At 40.9% G+C, this 13,312-nt stretch overlaps 1 protein-coding gene and 1 pseudogene across 1 annotated transcript in view; one reads left to right on the top strand and one right to left on the bottom strand.

Moving 5' to 3' along the window:
• The window catches only part of LOC129085263 (small ubiquitin-related modifier 2-like), a 40,741-nt pseudogene extending 29,318 nt beyond the window's left edge, over positions 1 to 11,423 (bottom strand).
• Positions 11,424 to 12,651: 1,228 nt separating this feature from the next.
• The window catches only part of HERC6 (HECT and RLD domain containing E3 ubiquitin protein ligase family member 6), a 64,693-nt gene continuing 64,032 nt past the window's right edge, over positions 12,652 to 13,312 (top strand). The window contains 1 exon segment of the mRNA XM_054591577.1: positions 12,652 to 12,844. Within this exon segment, the coding sequence (XP_054447552.1) occupies positions 12,652 to 12,844 (193 nt within the window).

Here is a 13,312-nt window from a genome sequence, read left to right as displayed (position 1 = left end):
ACAGCCAATACTTCCTTAAGGAGAGAGTGATGGGATTTTTTGTTTTTGTTTGTTTGTTTTTTAGCTACAAAACAATCTTCGATGGAATCTGAAATTTGGGGGGAAATGTTTTAAAGTTTGACTTAGGAGCTGAGAATATGAGAACAAATATCGACCAGTTTATTTACTGCAAATATTACAATAAGAAAGTAAAGTTACCACATTGTTTTGTGAGCTCATCAGAATCCAAGGATATTTCAGTTTTTAGCATTAGTCCTAAAATAGAAGGAAGTGATGAATAAATAATAATGAGATCCTGCTTCCCCCATGAAATAACCCCCAGCTTTTGATGTAACAATTTAGGGAGACACAAACCTACTTCTGATGACAAGGGTGTTGGTAACATTCTTTTAAGTAAAATGAGTTCCGATCACAAGGCGAGTGGCAGTTTATGTTACATGTAACTCATTTTAGATGAGTCCTCAAACCCAATTCAGCTTCTCTCTTACCTGTCTTGGAAGCAGTTTCTGATTGAGAATGTGAAAGTGACTTGTGATACAGTCCCAGGAAAACTCCATGAGAATCGGAAAGAGAAAATGGGAATAGGAGGGAAAGAAGGGATAGATACTGAGCAAATGTCCCATGGAGGGTAAATTTGGCTCAATCCCATGAGGAGTCCTGGAGACACTACAGATCAAGGTGGCCTAAAAGAAACACAAGATAAGCTGCATGTGTAATTTTAAATGTTGAAGTATCCAAATTCAAAAAGAAGGTGAAATTAATTTTAATAACATGTTTTACTTAACCCCCTATATAAAAAGGTATCACTTCAATATATAAAAATTATAAACATTATAAAAATTATTAACTACTAAGAATTTTGTACCAATTCTTTGAAATCAAGCCTGTATTTCACACTTTCAGCACATCATGATATGGACACTCCACATTTCAAGGGTTCGGTAGCCACATATGTTGGCTACTGTATTGCACAGAACAAGTCTAGGCGATTCCTCAGTAATGCTGATCAGGCTAAGGGAGCTGAGGTGTTTCCTTCTCTCTAGTCCTTCATTCAGGGCAGCCCGTGGCATGGAACCTCAGGTACTTCCCTGTTCCTTGCAGGCCGACAATCCAAGGTGAGTCCTACAGCCTCGGAGAAATGATCACTTCTTTACCAGTGTAAAGTTTTTTAAATCCCAAGAAAAAAATGCTCTGATTGGCCGTATTTGGGTTTTGTGTCCATTCTTTGAACCAACTGAAGAGGCCAGGAGAGTTATGATCATAATTTGTCCAGCCAGGTTATGTGCTCATGTAAGGAAGAAAAAGAATCTCCCCTTTACCCCCCACCCCCGAGTTCTTAGTTGATGCACCTCTAGCAAAAGACAGATTAACGAGTGAAACATAAAAAGGCCATTAACATGTATACTTCACATATACATGAAAGATATCCAGGGAAAAATGAGTAACTCTCTGAGGTGGTTTTGAATTTACGCCTAAGTACCATCTGAATAGGAAAAGGAAGGGGAATGCAGGCTTGTTAGGGGAGAGCAAATGAATTTCAGGAAACAAGAATGGGCCTGTAGGAGACCAGGTGAGAGAGATGATAGTTTGTAACAAGGTTTGTCTGGGTGTGGTGTCCTACTTCTACTCTCCTCTCCTGTGATGAGAATCAGTCCCCACTGGTTGATGAAACTCAGGGAAAGGGATTTAAAACAATTAAGTTCTTTTTGGAGGATCTCTCCTTAGGCAGATTAGGGAGTTCAGAGAGAACCTCTCCGTGCATTTGCTGTTTTCAAGTGCCTTCAGCTCCAAATAATATGCCAAAATGCCATATTTTGAGGTGACATGTCCTAACCTGCTAGTTATATTTTGGAGTGGCACATTCTGCTACTCTTTACTCACTTGTAACTAAGAGTGAATAGAGTTAGGCTGATCATGGAGAGATATCCAAGATGGAGGAGACATATGCTGGCAATAATTGAAGTCAGGAAACGTTGTATAGATATGGGGGAGGACCCCCCAAAAAACGAAATTATCATCTGGAGGGTAGGCCCCTTGTAGTACAGGATTCCCCTGCTAGGTGAGTGTTCTAGGGACCCACCTGTGTCAGTGTACCACCTGGCGTTGTTGTGAGAGGCTGTGTTCAGCTTCAGTGATTTTTTTTTTTTTTTTGAAGACTCTTTCAATGCCTTTGCCCATTTCATGATGGGTGATTTACAAGTGCATCTGCCCACAATGCACTGAGTGTTCAGCAGTTTTTGACCAAAAAATGGCCTGACCTCCATGACCCACCTTCCCTATTCACCCAATCTTCGCCCCAGCCACTTTTTTGTTTGTTTGTTTCCCTGGATGAAAAAAGTCCTCAAAGGGGAATGTTTTACTTGTTGTGGAAAGAGGTGAAAAAAAAACCTGCAGAAGCACTAAAAGGCATCAAAACTGACAAGTTCAAAAACTGTGTTGAGCAGTGGAAAAAAGTCTCGATAGGTTTATTGCATCAAATGGAGAGCACTTTGAAAGTGACTGAAGTTTAAACATGTAAGAATAAATACACAATTTTTTATAAATAAATTCTGAGTTTTTTTGGGTCCCCTCTTGTACAGTCACTGGGTATAATTGTACTGTCATTACACATCTATTTTCACATCTATTCCAATGTGTGTCCATGTTGGCATCCAATTTTTTCTTAAGTAGTAGAATATTTTATTAGAAATCCATTGTTTTATATAGAATTATACAGTTTAGGCTTAATTTTATGCAACACAGGTAGTGGTATCTAAAAGACTGATTTGTTTTTGAGAGATGCAGGTACATTCTTATTCTGAACCCACATTTATCTCATAGGTGATGGTTCTTAGTGTATTTCTTAAAGAAATTTCAAGAAAAATGATGTAATTTTTATAAAGTTAGAAACACACTAGAATTTCTAGGCAGTTCCATATTTGCCTCTATCATTTCAATGTTACTCTGGTTTCTTGGGATCCACAGTCCCTTACTGATCTTCCTGAAGTTCTAAGCTGTTTGCTCTCATTCAAGTTCCCATAAACTTAAACTGTGACTCATTTTGGACTCTTTTTTGATAACATAATTTTCATACCCATCAAATACCCCTGCAAGTCTTTAAGATTCTATTGCAATGAAGGCAATTCACTAATGGGAATGATTTCTAAAAGTTTAATATAATTATAAATGAATTCCTGTGTTTCCTTGAAAAAATTAGGATACCTTCTGTGTTTCAAGGGTGGAGGCTCTAGAATCAGACTGTCTGGGGTGACATGGCAGCCATATCACTTAGTTGTGTGACTTTGGGCAAATTACTTTACTCCTGAATGTCTCAGTTCCATCTTCTGTGAAATAGGATAATAATTGTATCTACTTCAGTGTTGTGCTGATGCACCAGAATATTTCATGTAACACTCTAATGACAGTGTCCATTGCTTAGAAAGCACTTGATAAGTATAAACTATTGAGTAGTAGAAGTAAGCCGTATCATGGTTTGAGTTTATCAGAGTTCAACAGGAGGCAGTTCATTATATCCCTTCAAGGATTTTTCCATTAACTGAACTATCTGAATTTCTACATTCTGATTCAGTTTCTCCTAATATTAGAAACTAGTCATAAAGCACACGAGTGTGAAGAAAATTCTCATAAACGTCATGACACAATAATGAACACTCCTGGTGGGCATATAATACAAATGGCCTTTTATTTCAAGTTGAATACACTGCTTTCTTTTTTCCCTCCAATGTGTCATTGTAGTTCCCATAATGAAACAGGGCGGGGGGAGTGGAAAAGAAGAAAACATCTGAAAAATGGAGCATTAACCTGAAAAACAACAGTTCAAACAAAAAAGGATGGAGAGTGTTAAATGATAAGTATAAAATCCCCACCCAATCACTAGCACAGAGGCTTGAGAGTAAGTTCTAGAAAATAAATGTTTTTGCATAGTCTGACTGAATTCTTAAACCCTGCCATCAGTGCTGCTTCATAATTTCTGTGGCCCCGTACAAAATGAAAATGCAGGGCTCTTTGTTCAAAAAGTTAGAAAAGGGAAATTAAAGTTATTAAAATATAAAGCTTTTTCTCTTCTTCAGCAACCTCTTTTTCAATTTATGACAGTGTTTTTATTTGTTATTTAATTGTTCTAACTAAAGAAAATTAGAATTTTAAGTTATTAGTGTGAATTTTACTATTCATCTTTAAATTGTGCAATGCCAGTGTTAAATGCAAACATAAGCTGTTAATTTGTAAGCAGTCATCAAAATTATGCAATTTATATTCTGTAGTTGTTATATGCATGTGTATTTCACCCTTATCAGCATGGTGGAAATACTGCACAGAACTAACTCAATGATTTTACTCCACTTCCTTATATAACTGTGTGTTCTACTAACACTCTAATTTTGGCTTAATGATAAGGAAGGCCTGAAAGGAAAAGGAATTATGGGTTGCCCTATCTTTCCTTTTCTTTCTATATCATTGTTTTTGGCACAAGTGCTTGGCCACTACTGAGAAATAACAGGAGTAAGAAAGGGTGTGATAGGGTTCCTTGCCTTCCTTCTGGGTTGGAGGCCAAGTTCTGTTCAAACATAAAGTGTGGCCACTAGCGGTTATCATTGTCCTTGCTTAGTCGTAGATGTAACCTGCTTACCTTATACTAGCTTGGAGTCTCATTGAACACTCTCACATTATGGATGCAGTGGGGTTTTGTGCTCATGGGGCATCTTGAATACCATTTGCAAATAGGGTGGCCAAAAGTAGCAGACACACTGTGTGTATCTCCTCTGCTCACACACATGCTCCAGTGTTCCATCAAACTTCATTGATAAAACAGAAGTTCAAAGGTAAAATCGTTAAGTATTTCCAGACAGACAGAAGAACATTAAACTAAGCATGAACCTTCTGAAAGCAGGGCCCTATGCAACCAGCTATACTGATCACACACTGATAAAGCCACCCTACCTCTCACATGCTTGGACCAAACATCTCAAATTCCTTGCTGGTTGTGGAGAGGCTACTCCATGCAACCTAATAATTCTCTCTCCTCCCTTGGTAACAGAATTCCAATTTTATTTGGGGTTGTATGGTGCTTAGCTGAAAAAAAAAAAAAAAAAAGACATTTCTCAGCATCTTATGAAGCTCCTGTAGCCATTTGAACAAATTTTGGTTAATCAGATGTTTGCAAAAGTATTATATGGGTTCTTAGGACAGCAGCCTCATTCCTCTTTTCTAGCTGCTTAAAATAGAGTTGTGATAGCTAGAACCCCAGTAGTCATCTCGGAACACGATGATGTTCTAAGTTAGGTTCTTGAGGAAGTGCTTGAAGATGGAAGCTGGGTTCTCCAATGAACAAGGGAAAGGTGCCTGAGTCCCTGCAAAACACAGAGCTGCCACATGAGCCTTGGGGGCTCACCCCAAGACTTTTTTTATGTGTGGGAGGAATAAACTTGCATCTTGTTAAACCATTGTTATTTGGCAGTGTTATTACAGGCAAGTGAAATGAATTCTAATTTACAAAGAACACTAAATTAAAAAATTAAGTTAAGCAGTGTTTAAAATACAAGTCTTGGGCTTGTTTTTGGATAACATTATCTATGTTTGGATAACAAATTTGTTATCGGATATGTTTAGAAGCCCCTGGCTTGAGTGGCAACCATTTCTAAGACTCAGAGGTACTTCTCTCTTTTTTCCCAGTTTAGGGCTATGTTCTGGAGCTTTGAGGTTGCTGACAGATAAATGCAGTGTTATAATGCAATGTATTATGACAATAATGTAGTAATATAACATGTGAGTATAGCATTTGTATTTTTCTAAGTAATTTATATAACAATTTCTTCCAGTTAGCATGAAAAAGAAAATCATAAAAATCCTGTGGATAATTATAAGACTACATAAAGAAAAGAGATGTCAACCATTAATCTGCCAACCATAAAAAAAAAAATAGATCGTTGTCTAAGATTAAAGAGCTCAAAATGACTAATACCGCCATCTAGAGTTAAAAATCAAAATTACTCTTTCATATCTATAAGGAGACTGACAGGTGGGTTGGAGCAGGTTGTTTTTCCCCCCACAAACTTGTACTGGCTATCCTAATGTATTGTCCATTGTGAAGAATCACTGGGCAACATCTAGTAGTAACTGGGATGGCAGATGGAGCATCCTCATAAGCTAGGCTAATACATAGAGTGTGTTCCACTTTCTGTTTGTCAGTCTATGGGCTGTCCTGGCTAAGGAGCACAGAGGATGGGCTTTGAATCCAGAAAGGGGTTAAAATAGAAGTGGGTCTGGGAAGAAGATGGCAGAGGAAAGCAATAGAACTTCAAGGCCTCTACCTCTTTGCAGATGTCCTTCCAGCTGATCCCCAAGGATTGACCTCAGTCCTATTTCCCCACCTCCTCTTTCGTTTATTCTGTCTTTCCTCAACCCCACAATGTTCCACAATGACCTTTTTGTAAGCTCTCCCTTTGTCTCATCCCCTTTCCAACATCCTTCTCACCTCACTTGGAGTCAGTGCTGTTGGTGGAAAGAAGGTAGAGAAGGGAAGTGTGGTTTTCTTGATCCAGTCTGTACAATTTTTTGAGACTCGATTTAGTGATATCTGTATGGGATATGCAATATGGACCATACAGGGTGTGGCAAAGCTTAAATGGGGAAATGTATGATAAAAGAAATTGGTATGTAGTAGGTAGTTAGAAAACTTTATTTTCTTTTCCTTCTCTCATTCTCCTGTCTTCCATAAATCACTGTTAGGGAAAAAAATAGTAAAAAAGAAAAACAGGCTATTTGCACGAGATATTAGGTATAAGTAATTTTCAACATTTGATTTTAAAGCTATAATGACAGTCCCTTTGGATTACTTCCTGGTTTTGACGTGGGTGTCCTCTGAGAAAGCGAAGCTCATCAGACATGGTTATATAGTGGAAAGAAAAGCCACTGGGCTATTGCACTTACTCATCTGTAATTTGAGACCAATCACTTTCACTCTTGGAGCCTAAATTCTTTATCCCTGAAATAGGGACAGGGTTCCTTTTCACGCCAACTCCTTCTAAGCTTATGAGGTTAATATAGCTGGAAGGACTTTATGAAGTCAAAAGTAAATACTGATATGAACAATTATTATATTTTGTCTGCTTCACCTCATACCCATAGTGGGCATTGGGTGAGGATTTAAAAAATATATTAACCATAAATTTTACCTAATTAACACACCTCATAGTCACTAATTGCCGATTAAGTATTTCCTAAGCATCCATCCCTCACTTCTTCCAGTCAGATACTATATTTAGCTTGTATTGTATAAGACATAAAAAAAGTCTCGGGGTGAGCCCCCAAGGCTCATGTGGCAGCTCTGTGGTTTTGCAGGGACTCAGGCACCTTTCACTTGTTCATTTGCTAGGTTTTGGTGAGGCTGCAAAGATGGTTTTGGGCACAGAGTTTGTTGGGCAATATAGCAGTATAGAGAGAGTGTAATTAGTATCATGTTGGGGAGCATCTGCAGACTAAGGACATCATTTATTGGAGGAGCTCAGAAAGGAATAATTGATGTGTAGAGTCCAAGGCTTCACAGAGATGTAGTATTTGAGATTTTAATATTTTTCAAACAGAAATGAGGAAAAGGAAATTCTAGGCAGAAGATACAGGAGGATCAAAGATATGGCTATAGAAAAAAAGCAAGTAGAAAAAGGCGAGTTGTTCATTGCGGCAGTGGTCTCTGTGTGTGTGTGTGTGTGTGTGTGTGTGTGTGTGTGTGTGTGTGTGTGTGTGTCCCTGATGCCTGTAACTGTTGGTGAAATGCAGCTGGAAAGATCAGTTAGAAGCAGATCATGGAGGGCCTTAAGTTATACACAAAGGATTTTGTATTTATTTTTTCTTTGGTTATAGGCCTACAATCATTACAGAGGGTATGTGATGTGATTAGAATTGTGTTTTCTGTAGATAACTCTTAGGAGAACATTAAAAAATTGATTAGAGATGCCAGAAGTTATTGCAAAAGACCTGAACTGGGTAGGAGTGGCAGAGATATAAAGTGCATAGAAAATGGGATGTTGCTTGAGGGAGGCTCTGTCCTGCAGAGTCCTCCCAGCTGCCACGGATGAACAAGTAAATTGTACCAGACACAGTTTGCCTATCAGGAGAAGGGGGTGCCGATCCTCTCTAATGGAGATTGCCCCAAGCCCATCTCTAAAGTGTCTTTAATTGAGAACGAGATGTGTGGGGGTATACAGCATACGTGCACAGCTCATCAATCAGAGGGCTACAGTTAACAGAAAACAGACTTTGATTATAGATAATAATAGAAAGAACATACAGATTAGCCTTAGGTTAGGGTCTGTTAAACATACTGAAGCCAGGTGGTCATTAAGGCATGGCTCAGGGGCTCAGGAATTTTCCTTCCAGCCTTGAAGTGAGGCACCTGGCTTTTCCTTATCAGGGCGGTACTCAGCAAAGTAAGTTTCAGTTCCAGGAATAATTATTCCTTAGGCCAAATCTCCCACAGGAACCCTTGGTGCTAGTAATGGGTCATATCTGCCTCCAGCATTCCTGGTGTTCCAGTCGGGGCTTACAGACCCTTCTCGGGGCCTGGCTCGTGCAGGGCTACTGTTTCCAATACCACACAAAGTGGTCCCCAACAGCTGCTGAGAGGAGCCTACATCTCTCATCAGCTAATTGGTGATGGGACGGTTTTGTGACGGGGAGGGAATATAAGGTGAATTGAGATTTTCTAAATGGAATGGTTGTGAAGATGTGCCATTAACCTGAGGAGGACACTAGAAGAGAAATCCCCTGATTTCTAAAGGGTAGACATTAGCCCTGACTAATGTAGCTCAGTGGGCTGACTGTCATCCTACAAACCAAAAGGTTGCTGGGGTTCGATTCCCAGTCAGGGCATGTGCCTGGGTTGTGGCCAGAGGCCAGGTCCCTGGTTGGGGTCATCTAAGAGGCAACTGATTGACGTTTCTCTCACACATCAATGTTTTTCTTTCTCTCTTACTGCCTCCCTTGCCCTCTCTCTTAAAATAAATAAATAAAACCTTTTTGTAAAAAGTCAAAATTAAATAGGCTTTCTAGTCAAATTGATTGGTGTTAAAATTCTGCCACTTACATGCCATGGAACTTCAAGCAAGTGACCAAAAGTCTCCAAACCTTGATTCCATACCCACAAAACGGGAATTATGTTAATACTTATTCTACATGATTGATGTCAAGGATGCATGTTTCTAATGTCCTTAGCATCCATCCCCCACTTCTTCCAGCAACAGGCCCAGCTTTCATTTAGGAATCTTTCTACCCCTCCCCTCAGAACCTGTGCATGGCTGAGTCCTTCCCCACATTGCAGAGAGATCTGACAGGTGATTGACTCCATCTCCTGGTATCCACAGTGACTGGCTCAGGGGTAGATATGTGACCTAAATTGGGGCATTGAAGGCATCAGGGCTAAACCTGACACCTCAGAGGAGATTCTGGAACCGTGGAGTACACTGTGGAGCCTGAAGGTGAAGCCTTCATAACCAGAGACAGAGTAAAGGGATACAGAGTCATGAAGACATTAAATCCTTACTGACAGGAAGCAATGTCTGAAATCAGCCATGCGGACAGGTGAGTGTCAGAAGACGCTAAGTTATGCTACCTGTGCCATAACAAACACCCCCTCACCCCAATCTCAGGGCCTGGCAACAACAAAGATTCATTTCTCATTCTTACTACATGGGTTAGCTGCAACTCTGCTAAATTATTGTTTTTGATCCTGGACTCAGGATCATGGAGTAATCTCTATCAGGATAATCACCAGTTGTTGTTAATAGAGGGGGGAAAGGGGAAAATAAATACTGTCTCTTAAGCCATCTGCCTGGAAGATGCTTCCTGCTGGCATGTCATTGGCTGGAACACATTCACATGCTCAAGCTTGATGCCATAGGGAGGAGAGCAGCAGCAAATATTTTGAAATATTTTTCTTAAATTTTTTGCTTTTTCCCTTTTGCTTACATGAACTTTGGTCATATTTTATTCATCACTTGCAACCAAATCTGTCTAAACCGAGAAAAGCAGATGAAATAATTAAGTTAAATCTCTTATATAAAGTAATCAACACACAGAAAACTTTCAATAAATGGGAGCTCCTCTTTCCAAGTGCATAAACACAAATGAATGAATAATTATATCCTCAAGCAATAATAGTACAATTTCTTTAATTTATATTTTATTCACTTAACTCAATAACATTTAATGAATCCTTTTAATGTGGTAGACGCTGTACTGAGTGGTAGGGACACAAAATGAGCACAATACACTTACATTTTAGTTCAGCAAAATTTTTCTTAAATAATATAAGGGCTCAGTGTCTTAGGTTGATAATATCAAATTCTCTGTTTGTGACTGAAGAAAGTAATAAACATTTAGGAAACTACTATTCAGAAAAAGATAGATAGTAAATGGTATATTGTAAAATGGAGCCAGAAGTATGAATGCTATTCATTTACTCACCACTCATCAAACCATTTGTGCAATACATACCTATTAGCATCTACTAGATGCCAGGCACTCTTAAGAGTGAAAAACAAACAACATTTATTCTCATCTTCAGGGAACTTAAAATGTAGTAGTAAAGAGGGGTGAGCTGTGAGTATATAAATGGCTACTATAAAAGTAAAAATAATAAGGCTGACAATGGCTAACACTGTCAGTCCACAAGGACCTCCATTTTGCCAAACCTAAAGATCAATCTGCTCGACAAACAATTGCAGAGTTGATCATTCCCTTATTTTCACTTGTTTTGTGCACACCAACCCTCTTGGTTTTCCTTCTAAGGTCAGTTCTCCGTTATATGCTAGTCATACACACCCCCAGGGATGATCTCAGTCAACCACCTGGCTTTAAGTATTATCTCTATACTGAGATTTTGTAGAGAGCTGCTTTGAGTGGCATCGGGGACTGTAGTTTCACACAAGCTGGGGCCTGGGAGAGGCTCCGTAAGTCTTGGTCCTTGGCCGGAACACTGGTAATATGGTTGATAGGCAGGACCCAATGATATCTCTGAGGGCCCCTGGGGGAAATCAGGCCTAGAAGTAAATTACACTCCTTGAAGCATGCTCTGTTCCTCCCTCAAGCTCTGTTATTCTCACACCAGGTAACCAGCTCACGCTGGGAAGGAAATTTACATTATTCATGAACCCTGACCCAAAACCCATTTGGCGCCATTATGTTTACTCATCTCGGAACCAAGCAATTTGGTGTGTTTCCTGCCATTTTTCTTCTTCAAACATCACTTACTCTGTAAACATTAAGATACTGATATAGTTAGATTACCTATGCATTCCTGCTACCTAGCCCCTGCTGTTAACCCTTTCAATAAAAGCCATTGAGCAGGGGAGCTCGGGGCATTCCCCACTAGAAGGAATTGCCTTACCCTTTTCTTGACAGGCAAATGGTGTCTGGAGCGATTCTTCCATCTGCGGTGAATTGGGGGACTTTGCAGGCTGGAGTCCCCCATAATGTCTGCCCACCATATGATTGCACCCTGACTTCTCTCCACAACTCTAATGCAGTTTATCTTATTGGCTCCTTTCACAACGAGCACCCCTCAGGTATCACCAGATTGGAGTCCTGATCCACCAGCCCCAAACTGCACCTCCCTCACAGTTCCCCCTCCCGATAAAAGGTACCACTGGTCACCCAGGTGTTCAGACCGACCTTGCAGGAACCCTAATTTTTTTTTCCTCCTTTCCTCAATTTCCAATCCATTAACAAGTCTTCAGATTCTGATTTTCAAAACATTCTGAACATGACCGTAATCGTTCTTTCTCCTCCCCTCCAGGATACCACTTAGGGCCAGCAGCATCCTTGTGACCTGGACTTCCACAGCGGCCTCTCCTAAATGGCTTTTCTGCTTCCATGTTTGTTCTATTACCTTCTACACAGCAGACAGAATGCTGCTTTAAAAAGCAAAGTCAGATCATATGACTTCTCTGTTCAAAATCTTTCCATTGCTCTGCCCTTAGATATGAGCATGACTCATTTCCCAAGTTCCCTCCTCTGCTCAAATGTCACTTCTTATCTTCCTTGATATCTTATAAAAAATAAGTTCCTTCTGTCCCTACCCTCCTATTCCTTTACTGTTTTTCTTCATGTTGCCACTTGACCTTACGCTAAGTATTTAGTTATCTGTTTATAACTAGGAGAATGTAAGCACTATGAAGATTTTGCATTTCCGTTGCCAAAAACAGCCTAGAGGAGGGTTGGTACTTAAAGGCTTTTATTAAGCACTCTAGTAATTACTCGAACATGTTAAGAATTATCTACTAAATTGTCCCAGCATATTAGATTTGCTGTATTACTGCCCACATTTCATAGACATGGTAGGTAAGGCACAGAATCATGAAGCCACTTGCCCAGTGTCACACAGCTCAAAAGCAGCTTAGTAGGATGTAAATCTAGGTGCTCTTCCTTCCGAGACGCTCTGCACTTGGCGCTCCAGGCTTTAAGTCTTTGAGCTCCGAAAGTCATCCGCGGGGGTGGTGTCCGGCTGACGTAGAGCGCCAGGGCAGTCCTCCTAGGGAAGGTACCCGGCAGGGTCAAGTTTGGGTGGGACTGACCCACCCTACCACCCGTCACTTGCCTGTGGGAGCCGGTGGAGACGGAGCAGCCTGACACTGGCAGGCGGCCATGCGCCGGAGCGGGATGTACTTCTGGGGGAGCGCTGGCCCCGGGAGGCTGCAGCGCCGGGAACCACCGCGGGGCGCAGCGCTGCAGCAGGCGGCCTGCGGGGAGCGCCACTCGCTGCTGCTGCTGAGCGACGGCACCGTCCACTCTTGCGGGGACAACAGCCGGGGCCAGCTGGGCCGGAGGGTCACGCCGCGCGGGGACCGGCCAGGTGAGCGCCGGGACACAGGTGCGGGACGCGGCGCCAGGCAGGTGGGGGCGCTGGGAGCCTTGGGTACTCTGGAGCCACAGCTGACTGGAACACAGAGCACAGCTCCAGCAGTTTCGCTTTCCCACGCGCCTCGCTTAGTTTCGGTTTCCAATTCTTCAAAGAAAAACTGAAAGAGAAACTGTGCCGAACTAATCTAATCAGGACCGCTTTCCCCTGAACAGCGATGTGATCCCTCCCACTTGCCTTTTAATCCTTGCCTGCGAATCTCTGGAAGGGGCCTTATAAATGTGGTTTGTGGATCTTGGGCCTGTAACTTCCTCAGAAATACCCTCGGGCGTCTTTTTTCTTAATATTAGAAAATATATAAAGTAGCATTTTTACAATTACTAATTATTGTAGAAACACAGGGGAAGAAATCGCCTATAATTCCAACACCCAAAGACAATTCTTAATATTTTGACGCATTAC

Source organism: Pteronotus mesoamericanus, unplaced genomic scaffold (assembly GCF_021234165.1).
Source record: "Pteronotus mesoamericanus isolate MK-2021 breed Mesoamerican mustached bat unplaced genomic scaffold, CSHL_Meso_final scaffold_232, whole genome shotgun sequence".
NCBI lineage: Eukaryota > Metazoa > Chordata > Mammalia > Chiroptera > Mormoopidae > Pteronotus > Pteronotus mesoamericanus.
The sequence above is the reverse complement of the archived record's forward strand: the minus strand, read 5'-3'. Positions and strand labels throughout refer to the sequence as shown.